This window comes from Fibroporia radiculosa, assembly GCF_000313525.1.
Source record: "Fibroporia radiculosa TFFH 294 genomic supercontigs, scaffold2199, whole genome shotgun sequence".
Taxonomy (NCBI): Eukaryota; Fungi; Basidiomycota; class Agaricomycetes; order Polyporales; family Fibroporiaceae; genus Fibroporia; species Fibroporia radiculosa.
This window is the reverse complement of record NW_012133339.1, coordinates 45,861-67,625: the sequence shown is the minus strand read 5'-3', so window position 1 is coordinate 67,625 and position 21,765 is coordinate 45,861. Positions and strand designations below refer to the sequence as shown.

Below are 21,765 nucleotides of genomic sequence, written 5' to 3'. Positions count from 1 at the left end.
ACGTGGACTTGTGGGAATCATAAATACAGGTATACAGAATGGAGCAAGTTTTCATAGTCTATAGTTTGTACAGAAAGCCAAACAAAGGAAGCAACCATAGATGACAACGAGGCGACCCTGCAATATATCCCAGTATGAATCAAAGACCAAGCGCACGGATTTCCTCACGGAAACCGTCCATTCGACACCGCGAGTACCCCAAATAATCGAACTCAGGCTCGCCGTCTTTACCCTCGACGATCTCCCGAGCCTGTACCACTCCCCACAAAGCCCACATGGCATGTGATGCGGGGCTCCAAGCCCGGACAAGGCTTTCTAGATCCTGCATCTGAGTCTCCAGAAGGACATCAGACATCTCGGAGGCATCGTCGGCAGCGAGTGCGACATGCGTGAGATAAGAGCGATAAAAATTGCGGCGTTGACCATGAGAGGGATAGAGTGCAGGGTTGAGAATGTGCGGCATGTCGGAATGATAGTTCGCAGTCCACTCGTGAAAGTGGTTCGCGATGTCGAAGGCTGCGGGATTAGGAGAAGCGTACTCGAAGTCTACGACGATGATCTGCGGATTGACGAATCCGCGCCAATCAGCTAGAGTCCCATATGGATCGATCAGAGAGGACGCACCTGACGATGTTCAGGCAATCCCTCCTTGAGAGTTTTCAGTCTGAGAAGGTTGCCATACTGGGTATCGTTGTGCGCAAATATTCGTTTGCTTTTCCCCTCGCACTCCTCCTTTTCGTGCAACCAACGCAAATACTGCTTCCATTCGTGCTCAAACCGGTCCAAATCCAAGTCCCTACAGACTTGCTCTGGCGCGGACGCCAAAGCCAGGACTTCGCGTGCATAACCCAACCAAGATTGCACATTCTGCTCGACCGCACTCCACTCGTTCTCTTCATGCGCGTCTACTTTGGATCCCTGTGTCACGGCGTTGATATCGACGCCGTGGAGCTCAGCCATTCGAGCTCCTATCCAGGAGCTAATCTTCGGCTCTCGCATGTCGGCAGCCGTGAGGGTCGTTGCATCGAAGAATTCCTCAATACGACCATTCTCGAACGTGCCATATACACGAGGACCAATTCGATACTGGGAGGATAGCACATGCAACGTCTGTAGCTCCTTTGGGCGGGAAATAAGAGAACCCGAGGAAGGACCATATATGCGCAACAACAGTATGCGAGTACCAGGAACGGAGGGACAAGACACAAAGAAGACGGCATTGGTCATGGAGCCAGAAACCTTCTGTATTTCTATCCTATCGGATGTGATTTCCGGACTCGACCATTGAGGTGCCCGGATCGTATGGAGAATCTCGAGCAAGCGTGCCAAGAAGGGGGCCGACTTGTAGCGTCTGGAGGGGAAAAGGAAAATTAGTAAAGGAAAATAGTGACACGACTGATAGCCAACCAGGATAGAGTCCTCCTCCTGTCCCTGCAACTTGTCAGCCTGCCAGCAAGCGCCAACGCCAGCTACCCAGAATATGGCGAAAAGATGCTCACCGTGCCTCCAGTTTGATGTCGGAATGTCGCAATCCCTCAACTTTAACGACATCCACGTCGCCATCCTCAAAAGGGATGGACAATGAAGACGAAGAGTACGCCGGTGATGTGCCGATAGTCAAATTGTCAACCTCACTTTGCAGTGAGGAGGTAGAGCTCCTGGCCAGCGAGAGGACGGGCCGTGTAAAAGGCACCGAAGAAGGCAGTGGTACCTCGGGACCCAGGGTGGGCGACATCTTTGTTCGTGCCGGACGGGAGAGGGAGGAAGCTTGGCTTATCGCGTTTAGCAGTCTCTGGAATAGAGAAGGAGTCGGATGACCAGAATCTGACCTGGAATGGCCCATCAAGAGTGATTTCTTCGGTAGTTGACTACTGAAAGGGACTGTGTTGGATGAGGGAGATGGTTGGGGTGGATCACACGACAACACCCTCCAAGCGAGGCAGAGAGTCGACCCGTGCTCCATGCATGAGCCACTCTTCTCGTCACGTGTGCCCAAGTGAATATTGGTTCGATCCCCGTTCAATGTCCATTTCTGCGTTTCGTTGCCGACTGTGGTCCACCACCACGTAAACGTATATTCCCTCCCAAAAATGCCTCGACTGGGAAATTCACAGGTGTACGCCACATCTTCGATCGCTACATGTTCCGCGGTCTGCGGCTCAACGCAGGGGAAATTAGCAAACCGCTAGCCGCTTCGACTCCTTCGAACCGACATGATCATGCGGTCCGTGACCCAAAGCCGTCGACCATGTTATTGCCGACGCTTTAAATCTCTTGCTCACAGGACTTCAACTGGGCCGCTGGCACCCCAGTGCCCACTCCAGCGATTCCATCCCGCCGAAACGGCGATCTCGATTCGTGCCTTCGCATAGGCTAGAAGAACGGTCCTAGTCGCAAACGTAAAACAGTCTGGGAGCAGCACATGTTACGGCATCTCCGAGTATCGCAGCACGCCTTGTCTCGTCGGAGTGGTTCACAGTGGTCGAGAGCCCATCCGGATTTATCTCAATTATATATTGGCGAGTGCATCGGCATCAGGCAAGGCGCCAAGAATGGTAATGGAATGTATCATCCATTGCTTTGCACCAAGTCTGTCCATTATATCCTCAATGAAATCCTAGACTTGCAGCTGTCGGCCTAGCCATGCTCGAACCTTCATCGTCTGGAACCAGAAACAATGTCTCCGAAATCTCCTTTTGCTAAAATATACGTACAATAACCGTTATGACAGCATAACTACTGCTCCCGTAATCCCGAGCTCGTTCCTGAAGATTTCAATCCCGCGATCTCTAGCTAATCGACAAGGCTCGAACGACTCGGGGCTCAATGGCTTCGGGAAGCTTCATTCAATTATTCGTACTTTGCTAGCGCAATTCCTTCACAATATTCTCACAGGGTCCCCGCGAGCACTTGTCGGCTCGATCCCCTTGAGGATCAGATTGGCTCAAGAGGATGTCGGTGCGGACTGAGGCACCGATTTGAGAGACAGGCAGGTTCGTCAGCCGAATGACAGGAATGACAAAGAGGTGGAACACATTGACAAGCCGGACCGATTTCTGCAAGCTCATTCTCTCTGAGATATGCCAGTAGTTAACGTTGAGACTTCCTCTCCTGTCGACGCTTCTTTCAACTCTTACTTGAATGGGAATTTCGAGGAACATCAGCCTGATGCTCAGTTGCGATGGTTTGATCACTAGTCGGACGCCATACAGGGTGCCCATCAGCCGCACTATGTAATCTGATGGCCTGCTGCAGAGTATCAGGAAGCCTAGAGATTGACCGGCTCAACGGTTGAGATGGACTTCGAGGACACTCGTGAGGGTGGATCAGCACGGCACTGGATGCAGAAGACAGTGGGAACCGGAAAGGCACTAGAATCGTTGACGTCAAAGTTATGCGACTCCCATGATTGGGTCACCAGCCCCGACGCGTGAACGCCGGGAGATGCAAGAGACAGGCTGCCGTAAATTCGCATGCACAAATGTCAGGGTAACTGTTTTTGTTATCGCCGAGACCACCCTGCCTAGCAAATCGTCCATACTCTCGATGTAAAGTTTACACAGGATTCCAGATTGAATAAGGATATAGAATATAACGACGACAGGACCCTTCATCCCCTGTAACTAGGCAAGCTGGCACTCACATTCAGACATCGGCATGTACAATAACTGATGCTGGCTTTTGCTTCATATCACGGCCAGTCGCTTCGGGATCCTCTGTATCACTGGACTGACACGTTAGGTTGCGTGTACAAGTCGAAATCTATTCCCAGCATATGTCAATAAGCGATCTAAAATACACTCAGCGAGTTACGGCACTGACCAAGAGCGCCACGCCCAAGCACGGGCAACAGACAAGCCATATGGCCTATTCATCCAAGCGAGATTGAGATCAGCAAGCTCAGCCGCCCAAAAGTGTATGGCACATACACGAATCGAGATGCACAAAGCGTGCAGCGCCGCGGTGTCCATATGCACAGTGCGGATGCCTTGCAGTACTATCGATGCGGCCACTCCGGTGGGTAAGGACTGCGACAGCCGACTGTCAAACACAGCTCCCGCTATGGTCTAGAGACGAAAATTAGTCAAAATTGACGTTATAGCGCGCATTGTAACGTACCAGTCCTACAGTTGCTCCTGTGAATCTGACAAGAAAGAATGCACTAGTCCCGGAAGCTGTATCTTTTCGTCGTAATGCTCTGATGAAGACCTGGTATGGAGCGTGGAACAACATCCCAACCCCCACACCGGCCACGAGTGGGTAGACAAATTGAAGTGCATGTGGTGTCAATTCATTGAGTAGCGACATGAGGCCTGATGAAAGTGTCGGGAAATATCCGATACATGATGTGAATGCTCGTGCGTACCGAATCCCAGCGTAGAGATAGCGAGGCCCACTCCAATGACGAGCTTTTGTCCGCTAGTGTCCGGATGTCTTTTCTGCCAGTACCCAATGAACCATGCGGCTGGGATATTTTATGAATAGAATGCAAATACTTGAGGCATAATTACTCACATGGCATTGACGCTAAGGATGAACCCAGAGAATATGGTAGCATCTTAATCCCAGCTTGCAATGGAGGAAGGCCGTCGACGGCCTAGCAAAGAAAATTTAATGGGAATTTACTGCACGGTCAATTTGACGCTCACTTGGAAGAAAAGCGCTAGATAATATGTGCCCGCGTTGAAGGCGAAGTTGTGGAGAAATATGACCGCTAGAATGATCGCTGTTTGGAGTTTGTAAGTATGAGACGGTACCCATAGCCAGCCTCACGTACCAATCGTTCTGTCCTTGAATATTACCAGCGGGAAAAGAGCATCGCGCTTCGTTCGAACCTCATAGGATCCGGCGCAGATGAGAATTAGAAGTCCTGCGATGATCGTGCACAGGGTTGAAGGTGTAGTCCCTGTAAAGTATCAACATACGCTACATGAAATTCCCGAGATAGAGGACACTCACAACCATCGCAAACTGCAAGGTTGAAGCCAACCACTATACAACTACTGGCGCCCATAAACAAGGCCCTGAGAAGTATTTCATGAATTGGTGTACTTTCATGATGATGTCATAGACAACGTACAAACCAATGAAATCAAATGAGTTCCAGAACGATCGCCACGATATATTATCTGAGCATCCTACACGGATGTTGCGAAGGGACAACCACAGAACAATCGATGCCGCAGTGCACACGGGCAGATTAAGGTAGACTGGAGGAAAGTGAAGGGATGAGCTTGCACCACACGAACACGTTCGCCGTTAACTTACAAGCCCATCTCCAACTGATTATACCAGATTGTCCTGTCACACATGGTCAACTCAGTAAATCGAACCATGTGCAAAAGACTCACCGCTAAATAAACCGCCGAGAATGGGCCCCGAAACGGCAGAACATGCCCAGGTGATGCTGAGAGCTTGTGACCATTTTGCTTGACTTCGAGCTTCGACTATCTCCGAGGTAATTGTCCAAACCAGACTGACGATCCCTCCGCCACCAATTCCGGCAAGGGCTCTGGCCGCTATCAACCATTGAATGCTCTAATGCTCGGATCTCAGTCGGGAAACTCGCGATCACGCCAGATAGAGGGATTACCTGGGCGGCGCCACAAAGTGCGGAGCCAACAGCAAATATGACAATACTGCTGTATAGCACCGTCTACGGTAAGAGTGTTAATATGCGAAATCCTAAGGTAAATAATTAATTGAACTCACCATTCGTCCGAGGAGATCCGATATTTTACCATACAAGGGCTGGAAAGCGGTTTGCGTCAACATATAAGTGACAGAGACCCAGGTATATTGCGTTGAAGTCGCGTGGAATTGGCCATCAATGGTTGGTAGGATAGTAGAGACAATAGTCTTCGAAGTATAAGATGAGATAAGAGGAAAGCTATTGGCGCCAATATACGTACTGCGTCCGTGGTGGCTAAAAAAAGAGTTAATGCAGCACTGAATTGTACGTTCAAATCAGCAAACACTTTGGCAATGTGAAGTGATCGATATCGACGCACCCAACATGGGCCCAGAAGAGTCTGGCGGTCGAGATCTGTGAAGAACTCTCTCGGGGGGTATCTGTAGCCAGATTAGAATCTGAGCCATTGCTCGAGGATATGATGGTAGGAGAATCGCGGGTGCACAAGGATGCACGAGAGTATTTCCCATCCCCGATGGAGGTGGACGGAGTGATTGAACGACATAGTGAGGGCCGGATGTGAGCCGGTACTGTACACGTCTCCGGAGTAGACATAGCTTAGAAAATCTCTGGGTCTGTGCCTTCGGGGAAAATAATCCGCGTAGACAGCAAAGATTTACGAGAGGACATGGCTGAGGATCTTGAGCTTTATACGGACGGTGGAGCGAACCTCAGAATGAACTCGACCTCGTGCTCACCACAAACGTCATGAAGCGAGACATTTGAGAGAACACGGCTTGTTTCCCTAGATGCCTTCTGCCATTCAGTGATAGACGAGTGAAGAACAAATCCCCAATAGCCTTCGTACCCTCTTTGTTAGTGAGAGAGCCTAGGCCGCGAATTCGAAGGATAAGGAAAACAACCTGCCTCCGCTCTTCCAAGAAGAAGCGGACCCTAGCTGCAGCAGCCCTGACTCTAGGTACCGTCATAGGAATTCCCAAGTCAAATTCCTCGAATATTCGGGGGCTTTAGTGCCAATGCATATGGTGGAAAATCCCACCACGACGGTCGGCGAGTTACGTAGTGGGTAGCATCAATTGTCGGTGACATTATCGTGGATAATTCGAACATTCTGAGCTGCCATGATAGTCGTACCTCAGCTAGCCATGATGGGATTCCGATCAGAATAAGTGTGGCGGAATGTCGGGCCCGCGAGGACAGGCGAGGTGCCCGGGACGCGCACGCGGTCAACTCGTTAAAGTTAGGCAAAGGGAGTTTATCGGCTATATTCTCAATCTCCTTATTCAATAATGCAACACACGTAACGGCATCCGAAGTGGCAGATGCGGGGCGCACTGCGAAACAAGGATGGCGATTGATTCTCGGGCCTTGACGGCCCTCCGATACTGAGAGCAATACGTACTCTAGACGCGAGCTGCACCCTAAGCTCGCTAATCCCTCACACATGCTCCCGGCTGTGTGTCAGCCGTCTATCCGTAATCCACAGAAACCTATGCTGCGGCCGCTAGCTTCTTCTGGCGCCGGTCTTCTTCGCCTTCCGGATCCACGAGATCTTTCTCAGTCTCCTGATCTGCAAGAAAATCCACCATGTCCAAGGTCAAACACAGATCGAGCGGGAAGGAATATGGATAAATTAAAATCCAATGAGCTCCTTGATTCGATTCCAAGTACGAGATGCCCAGGTACCTGGAGATGAAGAGGCATAAGTAGAATAAACCGTACCATTTTCTAGTGGAGTAGCTTCTCCCTGATTGGGCGGCGGATTGTTTGATTTTGCAGTTGAGCTGGGAGATTCTTGAGAAAATTGCGGAGCTCGTCCTTCTACATCGTCTGCATATTGTTGCAAAATCTCGCGCTGCCGCTTAGTAAGAGATCTGTGAAAGCGTAATCAGTTTGATTCTGGTGAATATACACAGATCACAAATAAGCGTAAGGCGAACCTGGGAAGTTGTACCATGAATGCGACGAATAGATCTCCTGTAGTAGCACCGTATACTGAAGGCGCCCCACGACCCTTCAGCACCATTTCCTCTCCATGCTGCGTTCCTCCAGGAACACGCACGTCTACATCTCCATCAAGAGTGGGCACGCGGACCCTTCCACCTAGGAGTGCAGTGTGTAGAGGAATCCGAGCCTCATGGTGTAGATTGGCTCCTTGACGACGAAACTGCTTCGATGCAGCTACATTTACTCTGACGAGTAGATCACCTGCACGACCTTTGCCGGATACAGGAGCATCGCCTGCATTGGGTACTCGTATGGTCATGCCGTCCTCGACCCCTGCGAGGCAAGTGTCATGTAAAGCGTGACGTGAAAATTACGTGGCTCTTACCCGCTGGTATATCAACCTTCACTGATTTCCTAATCCTGACTTGGCCCATTCCTTGACATTCGCCGCACTGGCTTCCGCGAGGAACAGTAGTTCCCGCGCCGTGACAAGTCCCACATGTACTCGCCATTTGGAACCCGCTATCAATGACAAATGTCCGTGTGCCCGTCCCGCCACAAGTCGTACACGTCGATCTCTTAGCGCCCGTCTTGAGGCCGGTCCCGGAACAAGTACTGCAATTGACGACAGGGGTAACGTTGACGGTGTGGGTCGTACCTTTACACGCCTCCATGAAAGTCACACCAATAGTTGCTTCAAGGTTACTCCCTCGTATATCCTCCGCACGCGGTCGCCGACCACCAAATGCACCAAAAAGTTCATTGAACAGGTCGGCTTGACCACGAGCCCCTCGAGCCCCGCCAAAAGCATTAGCAAAATCATGGAACCCAGAGAAACCACCGGCACCAAATGGCCCGCTTCCGTTTGCGAAAGCATCAGGGTCGAAGCCGGGTTGTTGAGATGCGGCGCCATATTGATCATAAGCGGCTCGTTTCTTCTGGTCTTTCAGAACCTATCCAAAAGGAGAAACTCAACATGATACACAAACATCAACTAAGGAGACATACATCATATGCTTCCTGAATCTCAACGAATTTGGCTTGAGCATTCTTATCTGGATTGGTGTCAGGATGGTATTTGCGTGCCAGCTACCGAACGTCAAATCCTGCACATACTGAAGTCGATGCTAAATACTTACTGAGAAGTACGTTTTCTTTATATCGGCCGCGCTAGCATCTTTCTTGACACCGAGGACTTCGTAAGGGTCCTTCCCTGCGGATCGAGATGCAGAAGCATGAAAAGCACGCTACATACGTACGGACATGAGTATCTGCAGGAAACACAGGCAAGACATCTAGTTGAACCTGTTTACCAAGATGATTTAAGGAGGGTAAGACAGTAAGCACTCGTCTAGAGCTTGGACGATGCGTGCAGGCATTAATGCAGGAGAAGTTACGAGTACCAGCACCAGCGAGTGTAGATGAGCAGGAGTAAAAGGACGCAAATGAAAGAACCTTCGCAGAGGATGGCCGAGGGGGCATTGACGAAGAACGTATGGACTTAGCAACGTCGCGGAGACCAGGCAACTGCAACGCAGGCTGAACGGCCAAGTCGTCACTGCCAGTGACGGAAATTTATGCAAGTACTCACACGATCATGTGATTGTTTCCAGAGTGTTCCGATCGCGTTAACGTTAAAGTCAATTTAAGCTTGAGTTAAACGTTGAACGTGTCTTTCGAATCCCTCCTGGCAGGACGCATTCAATAGGTACCAGGAAGAAGCTGAGTGCCAGATGCGTCTCAAGAAGAACAAAACCAAACGAGACACAATGGCTGTTGCAGATCTGCATTTGATTGTGGCTGCGAAGGATATGTGTACATCACCCCCCAGCATCAGTCATATCTCATGGATCCACCCTTCAAGCTTCACTACGGACTGATTATTTATAATAATAGCAAAGTCTGCACTGAGACGGGCGGACAAGGAGACAACCTACAATAGATTGCAGTACAACTGGACAAAGGATTAATTGAACCTTGTCGACAAAATCATCCCGCCGCAAGTTCGCAAGTTTGGGGGGAAGTTCGAGCATGCCACCATGCTTTGCCATACGAGACAAGGATCTCCTCGCCTTTCTTGATGCTCTCGCTTCCGCTCCATATACTCATACGAAGCTCCCCAGTTGCCGTCCTTCGATCTTCGAATACGGCGTTAGGTTTAGCATTGATACTTCGATAATCGTTGATAAATCTGGCCTCATTGCCCATCGAATGTGCATCCACTCCAACACTTAATCCATCCTGAGTTCGAAGGAGAGAGAGATCGTAGTCTGATTGGGGTCTATCATCGCAGTGCACTTCCCCGACGTAATCGACTATGTGAACGCGGGGCTGTATCTTTTTCGCAGCAAATAGTCCAAATTGGCCATATGCCGGATGGGAAGGCTCGACTATACGTCGGATGATCGTAAGCGAACGAGAAGGGTGGGTAGCGGACGGGGACTGGGGACATATGTGGGCGCGGACCTGGAGAGGAACAGACGAGTGATAGTGAGGCTCGGAGATGTAACGAACATGTGGAGGCCAATGTGGAGGCGGCGCGCAAGCCGTCGGCGATTTCGATAAAACCCTATGGGCGTTGGAGGACATGAGTTGGCAGAGCTGCAGCCTTGAGTTCCAGGGCGAGGTAACCTCAACGGAGGTCGAACGGAGATGGCCGCATCGTGTGAACTTTGAGTCGCCTCGGGCGCACGCCAGGATCGCGAGGCCAATTCACGCTCACTGCCACTGGCCATATTCGCTGAAGGCTTTCTCTTCCGCGACAAAACGAGGAAACTAGCCTGATCCCGAAAGCTCTGTTATGGGTCGACCCAAATCAGTCGCGCGGGTGTATCCAGACGTCAACGCTAAACTCGGTTCTTCATGGCATGAATATGGTATGGGTCAGCTGGACACTTTGCACAAGATCACATACCAAACCAAACGCCATAGATAATCTGCAGGTTCAGTGGGGTCCACAGGATCATTACGAGATAGTACGCAAGGTGGGACGGGGAAAATACTCAGAGGTGCGCCGCAACAGGCCCGTCTGGCTTGAATCGTACGATGTTCATGAACTACCGAGACAGGTCTTTGAAGGGATCAACATTGTGAATGAAGAGAAATGCATCATCAAAGTGTTGAAACCTGTTAAAAAGAAGAAGATCAAGCGAGAAATTAAAATTCTGCAGAACCTGGCGGGCGGGCCGAACATTGTGGCACTACTCGACGTTGTCCGCGATCCGTCGTCTAAAATTCCCAGTTTGGTCACAGAATATGTTCACAATGTCGATTTCAAGGTCCTTTATCCTCGGTTCGCAGATTATGACGTGCGATACTACATGCTCGAGTTGCTGAAGGTGGGTACATTGTGGTATCTCATCATCAACGCGTCTATATGCATTTGCAGGCGCTCGATTTCTGTCATTCGAAAGGTATTATGCACAGAGACGTGAAGCCACACAATGTCATGATTGATCACGAACGCCGAAAGGTCAGACCATGTCTACGATTATGGCCTGGGTTTCGTTTGGTGCTAATCACTTTTTTTCTTCTTTTCCCCCTCACTTTTCCCCTATAGCTGCGACTTATTGATTGGGGGTTGGCTGAATTTTATCATCCAAAGACCGAGTACAACGTGCGAGTCGCGTCACGATACTTCAAAGGGCCAGAGTTATTGGTAGACTTTCAAGAGTATGACTATAGCTTGGACATGTGGAGTTATGGTTGCATGTTTGCGTCGATGGTGTGTACTGCTTATGGAAATATGGCACAATTCTCATCTGTATCTACCCGCAGATATTCCGTAAGGAACCTTTCTTCCATGGACACGACAATTACGACCAACTTGTCAAGATAACCAAGGTACTCGGGACTCAAGGCCTTTATGATTACGTAGAAAAATACGACATCGCACTTGACCCACAATACGATGAGATTCTTCAAAGGTGAGTCTTCCCACTGCAGTCTGTCGTTTTTCCTGCTATAGCAATTTTCCTGCAGTTACCCAAAGAAGTCATGGTCACGATTCATCACATCGGAGAACCAGCGCTACATCTCCAATGAAGCCATTGACTTTCTGGATAAGCTTTTGCGGTACGATCATCAAGAGCGCCTCACGGCGAGGGAAGCGCAGGCGCACCCCTACTTTGGTATACTCTCCTACTGTGCCATTTGATCTTTTTCTGACTCGTGTTCCCAGATCCTGTGAGAAATGCTAATGTGCATGATGGCGATAGCGAGGGTTCTGCGGCATAGCGATTGGAATCACCTCATGGTCTTCCCCGACACGGCTCCCGCCATTTGTCTTTCACTTAGACCGCTGTATTATTGGATGTGCTGCGGATGTGCTGTTTTTATTGTACGGTTAGTGGTGTTAAGTTCGAAGATAACTGAGGTGAAGCCAAGTTGACGGTTACAGCGGGCTATGATAAGCAGTATGCAGTTGCGGCATGGTCGGTACGACGGTAGCTGTGAACGGCCATGTCGGAAGGTATGGTGGAGATAATCAGCGGGTGTGACTTTAGACGTGCCACGTGGTTTTCCATCGACCGTATGCCACCTCCGCCCGATTAAGCCTCGCCACCAGCACAAGTAACGGCGCATTTGAGTATCTCGACACCTGCTCGCTGAGCCACCTGAGTTCTCCCCGACGGGCACTCTTGCAGACAACCCAGCATCCAGCATCCATATGCACACCGCTTAACCTTATTGCCACCGTGCGTCTGTTAATCTACTTGGACGCTGCCCTCGCCCCCAGCGCGCCGAATATACTTCCGAACCGCATGCTGACCTCGTTCTCCCACCGCATGCTCTTCGACCGATATGCCTCGAGATCACTGTGCGTATCAGCGAGTGCATTCTTCGTGGAATAGCTTCTCACCTCTGCATGTGCAGGCACATTAATCGGGGTAGCAGCGGCAGACTACCTCCCGTACGGCACGGCGGGATGCTATAAAGCCCACCCCCGTGCGGGACGAGCAGATAGGCCCGCTCTCTCGCGATAGCTGCATCCTCGGTCTTCACCATGTCTGCGGCGCACACGACCTCCCGCCGTTTTGCGTACGTCTGTATCGCGCTCGTCGCAGCCCTCAACCTGCTCGGGGCTGCCGCCTTCGACGTCAGTCTCTACGACAATGTAGGTGTCGCGTTTGCATATGCTGCCCACGTCCTCCGAGTCGTTGACGAGCTGTCCTTCCCTTCTCGCTGCTCGCGCTCATCGTGAAATCACCGACAGGTTGCCGTGTGTGTACAAATCTTGTTATAAATGCAGCGTGTCTTCTCACAACCTCCTAGATACTGGGGTCAGGACTCATATGGTGCCACTCACTCGGATGTCGCCGACTACCAACAGCCCATCTCGTTCTACTGCCAGGTCAGTTGTCCCGCTCGCGAGGCACTCTTCGGTGCTGATGAAAGCCGCCGCATCAGGACGACGCGATCGATGTTATTCCGATCGCGTTTGTCAATTCCTTCTTTGGGACTGGTGGATACCCCGTGCTGAATCTGGGAAATGTGAGTGTCCAGCGCACGGCGTGCACAGCTCACCTGGCGCCTGCTCACACGCGGCGGCGCAGACGTGCAACAGCACCACGAATGGATACTTCAACGGCACGGAGCTCCTCAACTGCTCCTTCCTGGCGACCGACATTGAGTACTGCCAGAACCAGGGCAAGGCCGTCACGATCAGTCTCGGGGGAGGGGGTGCCAGCGTTGGATTCCAGAGCGACAGCGAGGCGCAAACCTTTGCGGACACCATTTGGAACCTCTTCCTTGGCGGGACGAGCGACATGCGCCCTCTGGGTAGTGTCGTACTCGACGGGTAAGAGCACACCAGGAGGAGGTCCTCCCCCCTTTGATATTGACACGTTGTGTCTTACAGTGTTGATCTCGACATCGAAGGAGGCTCAGAGACCGGCTATGCCGCATTCATCGCGCAACTTCGCACGTACTTCGAGGGTGCGGACAAGTCGTCAGTGCTTGTTGTTCTCACGTCTCCTTGGTAACGCTCACGGTGAGAGGATGGGATTGCAGATACTACATCAGCGGTGCACCACAGTGCGAGTATCCGGACGAGTATCTCGGAGATGCACTGGACTCCGCCTGGTTTGACATGGTCTACGTGCAGTTCTGTGCGTGCGGTATTTACGGCACCCCATATTCCCTCGCTCACTCCTTTCTGCGTTCACAGACAACAACCCGTGTGGGCTGCAAAACTTCGACGATGCCTCGGTGAGAATGATGTCTCACGAACCCTGCTCGAAGTACATACTGACACGGTTCTACTATCCAGGGATACGACTTCGGTATCTGGTGGGAAGATCTTTTGCCTGGGCTTGATCGCCGCTGACCATATGCCATTGTCAGGGACATCTGGGCACGCAACGTTAGCATTAACCCTAACGTGAAGATATTCGTGGGTGCACCTGCATCGACCACTGCGGCCGGCACTGGGTACCAGAACGCCTCGCAGTTGGAGACCATCGCGATCTATTCCAGGAACTCGTATCCATCGTTCGGGGGTGTCATGATGTGGGATGCCTCCCAGGCTTACCGTGCGTCGCTCTGCTCTTCATCCACCGTGGCATCGCGCCAACAATACACTAGAGAACGACCAGTACGATCTTACCATCAAGGATGCCCTCGTTGCGGCTGGCAGTACCGGGTTCACCTACCCGGCCTGCTCTGCTGAGGAATGGACGAGCGGCTCGGACTACCCCGGGGGCTCGAAAGTATCTTGGAATGGCTACATCTGGGAGGTAAGCTCGGGAACAACACTCGATGTCATCCCATAGTTCTGATCAACCTTGTGTGTTTAGTCAAAGTACTACGCCTCTGACGAGCCCACGATGAACTACAACGGTGACTGGATGCCGAGTAAGTGTTTTATTGTTTGATTTGTGGACGACGCAGCGGCTGACTTGGCCCTCTGCGACCGATAGTCAGCGCATGCGCGGGCACTGCGCCTACCAGCAGCTCGCCGACGACGTCCACAGCGTCGTCCGGGACGACCTCGACGTCGGCGACGGCAACGACGACGAGCACGGGGACTGGAAACTGCGCGGGCGTGGCCGAGTGGTCCGACAGCACAGCGTACACGGGCGGGTCCGAGGTGCAATACAAGTGCGTCGTCCGTCCTCGCAGCACCGACGTCGTGTGTTGACGCACACCCTCTCCCCCCTCCCCGTACCCGTGCACGACCCAGCGGTGACCTGTGGACCGCACAGTACTGGACCGAGGACGACGTGCCAGGTGGTAAGTCCCCGCTGCCCTTGCGCGCGTCCGCGCCGCCGTGCTGACAACGACGCTGACGATGATGATGATGATCCCCCAGGTTCAGCTGGCGTCTGGACCAACGACGGCGCGTGCAGCTCGAGCGACGTCGCAGCGCGCGCGTTCGCACCGCCGACGCCTGCGCCGGTCGCTCCGCGGAGCAAGTCGCGGTTCTTCCGCCTCTGAGCGTATTTAAGGACCCGCTATTATTGACGACTGGATGCCGCGCGTCCCGGGTCCCGTCGCATAAGTTACAGGATGCCGTGTTCCCCGCCCCTCTCGGCCTGGCTTGGGAGGGGGGGGGAGTCGTCCACCGGGCGCATGCTCACGAGATGTTTATGATCTTATGCTAACGCGATGTCCTGCTGTTTTTCTGATTTTTCTGATTTCTCTTCGCCTTTTCGACATGGGCATTGCTGGTGTTGTGGGGAGGGGCCAGTTTTGGGGAAGGACTATGAAGGATGAATGTTGTACCAGGTGTATTTTTTGTGTGCCGATCCGAGTACCACTTGTATTTCCCTGCATGCACTGATGGAATAAAGCTGGACGAGCTGACTACTCAGTCCGATGTCTCGCCGAGGCGCAGCCAGCAGAACGGCGTTGGGCGTGGCCTCTGAGGGCTGCGAGTGCCATGCGGGGGGGCGCAGGGGCCGGTGCGGGGGTGCAGGCTGAGGCGAACCCGCGAGGGGTCTGATGGCGGGCGTGGAAAACCAAATTCACGCCCGATCTCCAAAATCGCTCCGCGAGTGTCTCCCTCATTTCGATCATCATCGCGCACGCCGAGCCGAGCCTCTCCCGTCTCGCACGGCTCAGCCCAGCACCGCCCCGGCCGTGTCCCCGCCCGGACCCACCAGCGAACGACGGCTGCGCGGGGCGGACGGCCCTCCCTGCGTTTCGCCGACGGGTTTTGATCCCCCGACATACCCGTTTGTTTATACTCATCGTCCTTACTCAGAGCCCCCCGCTTGCTGCGGTGCCATATGCGCACCGTGCGCTGACACGCGTACGTGTGTGCTTATGCGCACTCCCAGCCGCAACGACACTGAGTAAGACGAAAGTCGGCACTGGCAGCACTGCATGCCGCGGTTGACTTGCGGAGAAACCAAACCAAACCGTCGACAAAGACAAGCCCGAGGCTGATGGCACGGTTCCACAAGAGCGAAGCCGCCATCGGTCCCGGTGCGTGGTGCTTGTACCAGTACGAGCTGCAATCGCCGACGAGACCACCCAGCCGCACGCCGACCGGGCTTATCGGGGCCTTAGACGTCCGGGTGTCTGACTCGACGCGTTCAAAGGGGCCAATGCGCTGCCAAAGACGAGCGAGCAGATTGCTCCAAGAATACCCTCAGACAAGGCTGTACGATCCCGACCGCTCTAGTGACTCAATTTCGAAATTCCACAGTACGTAACTGTGCCCAAGATTAACCTGCTCTCGTAACGCGTCTCGTCGTACATAATTAAACGTGTTTTCGACACCGTAATTTTCATGATCGCTAGCACCGTCGCTTGTGTCAACGACGCCAGATGCAACAACTCCAGTCCGTTCAATTACGTGTCCGACAGCACACCGTGACGGCTTAGATGACGAGTTCCAGACGCGCACCAACGATGACAGCGGAGATAGATGCGATTAACAGAGAGACTATAGAAGACAGTGAGACGCAAGACGGTCACATAAAGATACTGCAAAATGAGACGTAGTAGAATACGACAGCAATCCAAACTGATATACAGCGCAAAAAAAACACGATTCGACAGGAAACATCTGACACTACAACGAGCCAGAGACACAATCTATGCATGCATGACACCCGTGGCGGTGTCTAGGAGCGTGCCTCGCGAGCAGACGTCGATGGATGTCGGTCGGAAGCATTTGACGAGCGTCGACCGCGGGCGTCGTTCCGGCCTTGCTGAGATGTCGAGAGCAGGGCGCCAATGGCCATGCTCTCACGGGAGCGTGGGGAGCCACCGCTGCTGCTGTGCGAGGAGGCAGAGGAATAAGGTGATGGTGGGAGGGGGAGGTCGTGTGTGGTGACGCCAAGCGGAGACCTTCGCACACGGTCCCGAGACGGCCCCGGGGACAAGGACGATCGTCGGCGCTTGCGCGAGGGCGACTCGACAGACACAAGGAGGGTTTCTTTTGAGATGGGGCTCGAGGACGAGACGCCCGAGTCGGTGCGGTGGTGGGATACGTGGAAGCCCAAGGGCTCGTCGTCACCTGACCGCGTCTGGGGATGAGGAGAGTGGTAGTACGAGGTGTGGGGAGGGGATGGCATGTGGGTGACAGACGGATACGCGGGGCCAGCGCTGGAGTGGTGATGATGGTGGTGAGAATAATGGTGGCCTTCGGCAGAGAGATGGAGGGGAGGGATGGGCTGTGCTGGGGGGTGGAGGGAAGGTTGGTACATTTCGAGCATAGTGCGTTGGAGGGACGCAAGGGACGCGATGCGCTGGAGACGAAAGCTCATATCAGTGATGGGGCAAGAGAAAGTAGCGTGAGTGAGAACATACCTGGTCCTCGGCGCTCTTGGCGTTGAGCATAGCGATGAGCATGTCACGATCGCCATCGCCTTTTGTTCTGTAGGCATCGAGGATGTCTCGCAGGCTGGGAGGAGGAGACTGGATGGACTGTGAGTGGGAGAATAAGAAAGGAGGGGGATGGAGAGGGGACAGACCTGTTGGATGGAGTGCCAGACGGAGGCGAGGAGAGAGTCCATGGCAGGGTCGAGTGGGTGGGACTTGTGGTACGGGCGGAGGTCGTGGGCGAGGGGCTGGAGGGGCGGGGAGGGGAGGGAGTTCATGAGGAGGAAGCGGGCGAGGAGGGGCGGGGAGAGAGGAGAGCAGACTTTTAAGAGGCAGCCAAGGACAAGAATCTATCTTTGACGTTCTGCGGCTGAGCACTCCCAACGGATGCCAGTCTTATATATAGCCTGCCAAGAACATGCCTGCATTTATCCCGCTGCGCTCGTTCTGCTTTCTTCTCCATGCCACCTGCGCACACACTGCGCACGGGCGGAGGAGGAGGGGGTGCGCATGCTGCAGGCGTGCACGCAGGAGGCGGGGGGGGGCGGAGGGAGCGGGGACGAGGGCGGAGATGGGACGGAGGACGAGGGGAGGGAGGAGGAGAAGGAGGCGGAGGCGCGCGAGGACGACAAGCCCAAGAATAGTCGCTCTAATAATTACAGCTTGGCTTGGCAGCCATATCCGGATGCCTGTGGGCGCCAAGTCGAGCGGAGCCGCAGAGCTCCAGCCTTGGCCGTCCGACCCCCTCGGCCGGCCCGTGCCAATCCGCCGTCGCCGTCGCCGGTGTTGCAGTGCGGCGGGGGGCTGTCTTGTCCCTGGGTCACCGTAGCCATGCGCAAGCTGGTGATGTACAGTGGCAGAGGGGGGGACGAGGAGGAGGAGGAGGAGAATGGCTGCATGGACTTATCGACCTATATCGAGCTGCCAAGGCGACGCGGCCAGTCAGCGTCGCCCCCGGCCTCTCACATGTGATGTGCTAATCTCGTCATTTCCCTCGCCTCTTCCGCCTTTCCTTTCGGTTCCGGCGTCCTTGGCCTCGCTTATCAGCCTTGTATATTTACCTCCCGCCCATCCCTATAAAGCAGCCTCCCGCCCTCCCCGCCCCTCCCCGTTCTAGCAACATGCCGTCGTTCGCACTCCTGAGCTCAGACGTCGTGGACCGCATCTTCGTCCACTTGCCCGACTTCAACACCCTCGCCGCCTTTCTTCGCTCCTCAAAGTGCACATACGCCGTCTTCCAAGACCGCCCAAAGTCCATCGTCCGCGCCGTGTCTTACAACGTCCTCGCCATCCCTGAACTCTACCCCGCTGCACTGAGACTTGCGCGCAGAGCCGTCGCCGACTACGACCGCGACGACGAATGTAGATACGATCCTGAACCAGGTCCTGACGAGGCACAGACCGTTCACCAGCCTCTCTCCCGCTCTGATGCACATGAGTTACAGCTCCGCGCTCGCATCGTAGCAGACCTTGAAGATCTCTTCAGCTGGAGGTATATACACTCCCGCCCCGTGCCCCCCCATCCGTGAGTCTCATCCATGACAGACACAAAGATCGCACTGCGTCCACCAGCCGTCTCACCTACGCCGAGTCGCTCGCCTTTCGCCGTGCCATGTATCGCTTCTGGCTCCTCTGCGACTGCAGAGACCCGCCCGAGGACATAGACTTTGACGAGATCGACGACGCGCAAGCGACTCGCGCAGATTTCATCGGCTCCTTTCCCTTCTCTCAAATGCTCGAGCTCGCCCGTGTCGCCGACTTTGTCGCGGACACTCTCGATTGGGCTCGCGGTGCAGAGGCAGTGGTATACGGCAAGATGCCCATGGAGAACGGTGCGCTCGGCCCCGTGCATTCTCTCCGCCCCCCCCACCGTCTGATGTCTGACCGCGCGGCGTGTATCCTGTGTGGTCGTGTGCTCTGCAGTCAACTTCTTTAGAGATATATCCTCCGTGGGCCCGCAACAGGCTTGGGAGGCGTACAGGACCATGTCCTTGTACCAGCCAGACGCCGTCGAGATCGGCTTCTTCTGGTCTGCGTATGCGCTCGCCCTCGAACGTAGAGGGGTGTCCGAAGACGAACGCCCTGAGAAGCACTTGAAGGCGATTGTGACTAGTATCACCGGCGAGCAGGATACCTGTGCGTGTTGATCTATCCCGCCGTGCGTTGAGTGAGGCCAAAGTGTAACCCGTCCAGGCCACCGTTGCAACCAAGTCCATGGTCTCGCACTCTGGGGACCAGACAGTGAGTTTTCACCACACTCTTGCACTCACCAACGATAGCCGTATATCCCTGTGCTCATCTGATCCGATACAACAGACTGGCCCCTCCTCCGACCGTATATCAATGCAACCACGTTGTACTTCCTCCTTCCCGGCAGCCTGACTAGAAACTCCAACGAGAAGTCGCTGCTCTACACGTACATGTCCGAAAGGTCACAGGGCGCGTTTGATCATGGCGCACTGGTGCGGGAGATATTGCGCGTCGCGGATCCAGACGCACAGGGCGCGGACGTGTGGGCGGAGGACGAGTGGTACTGCATGAGCTGTCTTCGTGCACTGCTCGCGCGTCGCGTCATGCTCTGGTGGCATTCTAAGAAACAAGAGAGTAAGTGCCCCCTGTAAGAGCTGTTATTCACGATACTGACGTGCATTCACTTCTCAGGGGGCCTAGCTAATGCGGAGAATTGCTGGCAAGTCCCGCTGCACCGATGGCGTCTTTGTGTGCTCACTGGCTTTGCGATGGATAGGTATGGATATACGTGTCGGACGCAGGTGCACAGGCTTGAACACGCCAGGAAGCTGAATGTGAGGCGTTTCTTGCGAGGGTTAGACTGTATGGGGCTGATGTACTTCTTCTGCAGCATCTCTGCGCTCCGACCCCTGGTCGCGACGATGGCAAAAGGTTCTGACCCGACGTGTCGACGCGTAGGTTGATGATCTCGACAAGTCCCTTTTGGGTTATTATTTATCTGACATTACTATTCTCTGGTATTGTACGAACACTACGTAGATTGCTCCATAACTTGTAATCTGTCTCGGATAGGAGGAGATCGGACTTTTGCAGTATTGTAGTCTTTTGCCAATAGTGAGTTTGGTTTACATGAATGCTTCCCTGGGACTTTGGCCTCAATTTCAGTCGCTGCAAAGTCGACCAAAAAAGACGCCCACGGCTTTCTTCCCGACCGCCACCGCCCCCATCGACCTCGTCGGGGCGAATGCTGCCCTCGACACCGCTCGCCCCCAGCCTCCTACCTCTCGTGTGGCCAAACGCAACCAGCCCTCTCCCATCGACATGATCCACGCAGTGCTCATCTGTCTGTCCCTCTCTTCCTCCCCGCGCTCCCGCCCCCGCTCACCCCGCACCGCACAGTCAACACCTCCGGCGTGGCCCGCCTGACCAAGTTCTACTCGCCGCTGCACCGCTCCGCGCAGGCCCTCGTCCAGCGGATCTTCGCGCTCATCGCGACGCGCCCCAGCGGGCTCTGCAACTTCCTCGACGCGCCCGAGCTCGAGGGCTTCCTCACCCCGCCCGCGGGCTCCGCCGAGCGCCCGCGCGTCGTGTACCGCTCCTACGCGACGCTCTTCTTCGTCTTCGTCGTCGACAGCGCCGAGAGCGAGCTCGGCATCCTCGACCTCATCCAGGTCTTCGTCGAGTCCCTCGACCGCACGTTCGAGAATGTCTGCGAGCTCGACCTGGTCTTCCACTTTGACGAGGTGCGTTCGTAGCGTGGCGCCGCGCGGCCGCCTCGCCCCGCAGCGCGAGCGCCAATGGTAACCTTGCCCGCAGGTGCACCACATCTTGTCCGAGGTCATCCAGGGCGGACTCGTGCTGGAGACCAACGTGGAAGAGATCGACCGCCGAGGTCAGTGCTGGACCTTGTCCTCCTTGCACCACCCTGATCACCAGTCATTCACTGATGCGCTCTCATTGTTGGTTCTAGTCCAAGAGTCCGCGAAAGCACGCAAAGAGTCGTTCGCTTCCGCGAATCCCCTCTCGCTCGGCGGCGGGGTGGTTGGCTCAAGAGGAACGGGGCTGCACACCCTGGGATGGCTAACGGAAAGGCTGACCGGCGGAACGAGGGGATGATAAGCTACAATCTCGGCTACTGTATTTCACATGCAACGTGTTCGTCTGTCATACGCTTGATCGTCTGCAGGAGGAAAGACAAACTTGAAGCCAAGTACGCGTCCAGATAACCTCCATCATTTCCCTCCGGCATTACGAGGGCCAGTTCCACGGGGAGCTTCTTGAGCAGCGTACCGAACTGAGTGCACAAAGATCCGTCCGACTCTTACCTCCGATGACGAGAGGTTCTGAGCGGACTATCATTGAGTTTATCTTGCTCCGTCTGCGCGATGATCTTCAACGGCTAATAATTCGCCACATTGGCC

General features: G+C 54.1%; 8 protein-coding genes across 8 annotated transcripts; 3 read left to right on the top strand and 5 right to left on the bottom strand.

Moving 5' to 3' along the window:
- Positions 1–139: 139 nt before the first annotated feature.
- On the bottom strand, positions 140–1,735 carry FIBRA_03695 (uncharacterized protein; the record flags this gene model as incomplete). The annotated part of the gene is made up of 3 exons (XM_012325527.1): positions 140–559; positions 625–1,351; positions 1,500–1,735. 3 exons carry the CDS (start codon positions 1,733–1,735, stop codon positions 140–142), a joined length of 1,383 nt encoding a protein of 460 aa, XP_012180917.1.
- Positions 1,736–3,645: 1,910 nt separating this feature from the next.
- Positions 3,646–6,247, bottom strand: FIBRA_03694 (uncharacterized protein; the record flags this gene model as incomplete). Its single annotated transcript, XM_012325526.1, has 16 exons — positions 3,646–3,762; positions 3,823–3,867; positions 3,930–4,067; positions 4,120–4,313; positions 4,367–4,465; positions 4,516–4,597; positions 4,650–4,726; positions 4,778–4,906; positions 4,960–5,024; positions 5,081–5,210; positions 5,269–5,301; positions 5,352–5,538; positions 5,594–5,656; positions 5,713–5,859; positions 5,913–5,949; positions 6,012–6,247. 16 exons carry the CDS (start codon positions 6,245–6,247, stop codon positions 3,646–3,648), a joined length of 1,779 nt encoding a protein of 592 aa, XP_012180916.1.
- Positions 6,248–7,143: 896 nt separating this feature from the next.
- FIBRA_03693 (uncharacterized protein) lies at positions 7,144–9,082 on the bottom strand (the record flags this gene model as incomplete). The annotated part of the gene is made up of 7 exons (XM_012325525.1): positions 7,144–7,304; positions 7,376–7,527; positions 7,594–7,933; positions 7,986–8,553; positions 8,609–8,689; positions 8,740–8,813; positions 8,860–9,082. The coding sequence occupies 7 exons, from the start codon at positions 9,080–9,082 to the stop codon at positions 7,144–7,146; spliced, it is 1,599 nt and encodes a 532-aa protein (XP_012180915.1).
- Positions 9,083–9,589: 507 nt separating this feature from the next.
- FIBRA_03692 (uncharacterized protein) lies at positions 9,590–10,189 on the bottom strand (the record flags this gene model as incomplete). Its single annotated transcript, XM_012325524.1, has 1 exon — positions 9,590–10,189. The coding sequence occupies one exon, from the start codon at positions 10,187–10,189 to the stop codon at positions 9,590–9,592; it is 600 nt and encodes a 199-aa protein (XP_012180914.1).
- A 211-nt stretch (positions 10,190–10,400) lies between these two features.
- Positions 10,401–11,836, top strand: FIBRA_03691 (uncharacterized protein; the record flags this gene model as incomplete). The annotated part of the gene is made up of 8 exons (XM_012325523.1): positions 10,401–10,476; positions 10,532–10,608; positions 10,669–10,938; positions 10,989–11,072; positions 11,160–11,324; positions 11,378–11,526; positions 11,582–11,730; positions 11,781–11,836. 8 exons carry the CDS (start codon positions 10,401–10,403, stop codon positions 11,834–11,836), a joined length of 1,026 nt encoding a protein of 341 aa, XP_012180913.1.
- A 769-nt stretch (positions 11,837–12,605) lies between these two features.
- On the top strand, positions 12,606–15,037 carry FIBRA_03690 (uncharacterized protein; the record flags this gene model as incomplete). The annotated part of the gene is made up of 15 exons (XM_012325522.1): positions 12,606–12,716; positions 12,816–12,823; positions 12,875–12,953; positions 13,010–13,093; positions 13,156–13,400; positions 13,461–13,550; positions 13,613–13,710; positions 13,770–13,810; positions 13,872–13,891; positions 13,946–14,133; positions 14,186–14,337; positions 14,398–14,455; positions 14,521–14,701; positions 14,784–14,833; positions 14,913–15,037. 15 exons carry the CDS (start codon positions 12,606–12,608, stop codon positions 15,035–15,037), a joined length of 1,530 nt encoding a protein of 509 aa, XP_012180912.1.
- A 1,637-nt stretch (positions 15,038–16,674) lies between these two features.
- Positions 16,675–17,652, bottom strand: FIBRA_03689 (uncharacterized protein; the record flags this gene model as incomplete). The annotated part of the gene is made up of 3 exons (XM_012325521.1): positions 16,675–17,301; positions 17,363–17,470; positions 17,527–17,652. 3 exons carry the CDS (start codon positions 17,650–17,652, stop codon positions 16,675–16,677), a joined length of 861 nt encoding a protein of 286 aa, XP_012180911.1.
- Positions 17,653–17,884: 232 nt separating this feature from the next.
- On the top strand, positions 17,885–21,460 carry FIBRA_03688 (uncharacterized protein; the record flags this gene model as incomplete). Its single annotated transcript, XM_012325520.1, has 11 exons — positions 17,885–18,217; positions 18,460–18,866; positions 18,920–19,206; positions 19,298–19,510; positions 19,691–19,978; positions 20,036–20,120; positions 20,235–20,298; positions 20,510–20,687; positions 20,744–21,087; positions 21,161–21,236; positions 21,315–21,460. The coding sequence occupies 11 exons, from the start codon at positions 17,885–17,887 to the stop codon at positions 21,458–21,460; spliced, it is 2,421 nt and encodes an 806-aa protein (XP_012180910.1).
- Between the last annotated feature and the right edge of the window lie 305 nt (positions 21,461–21,765).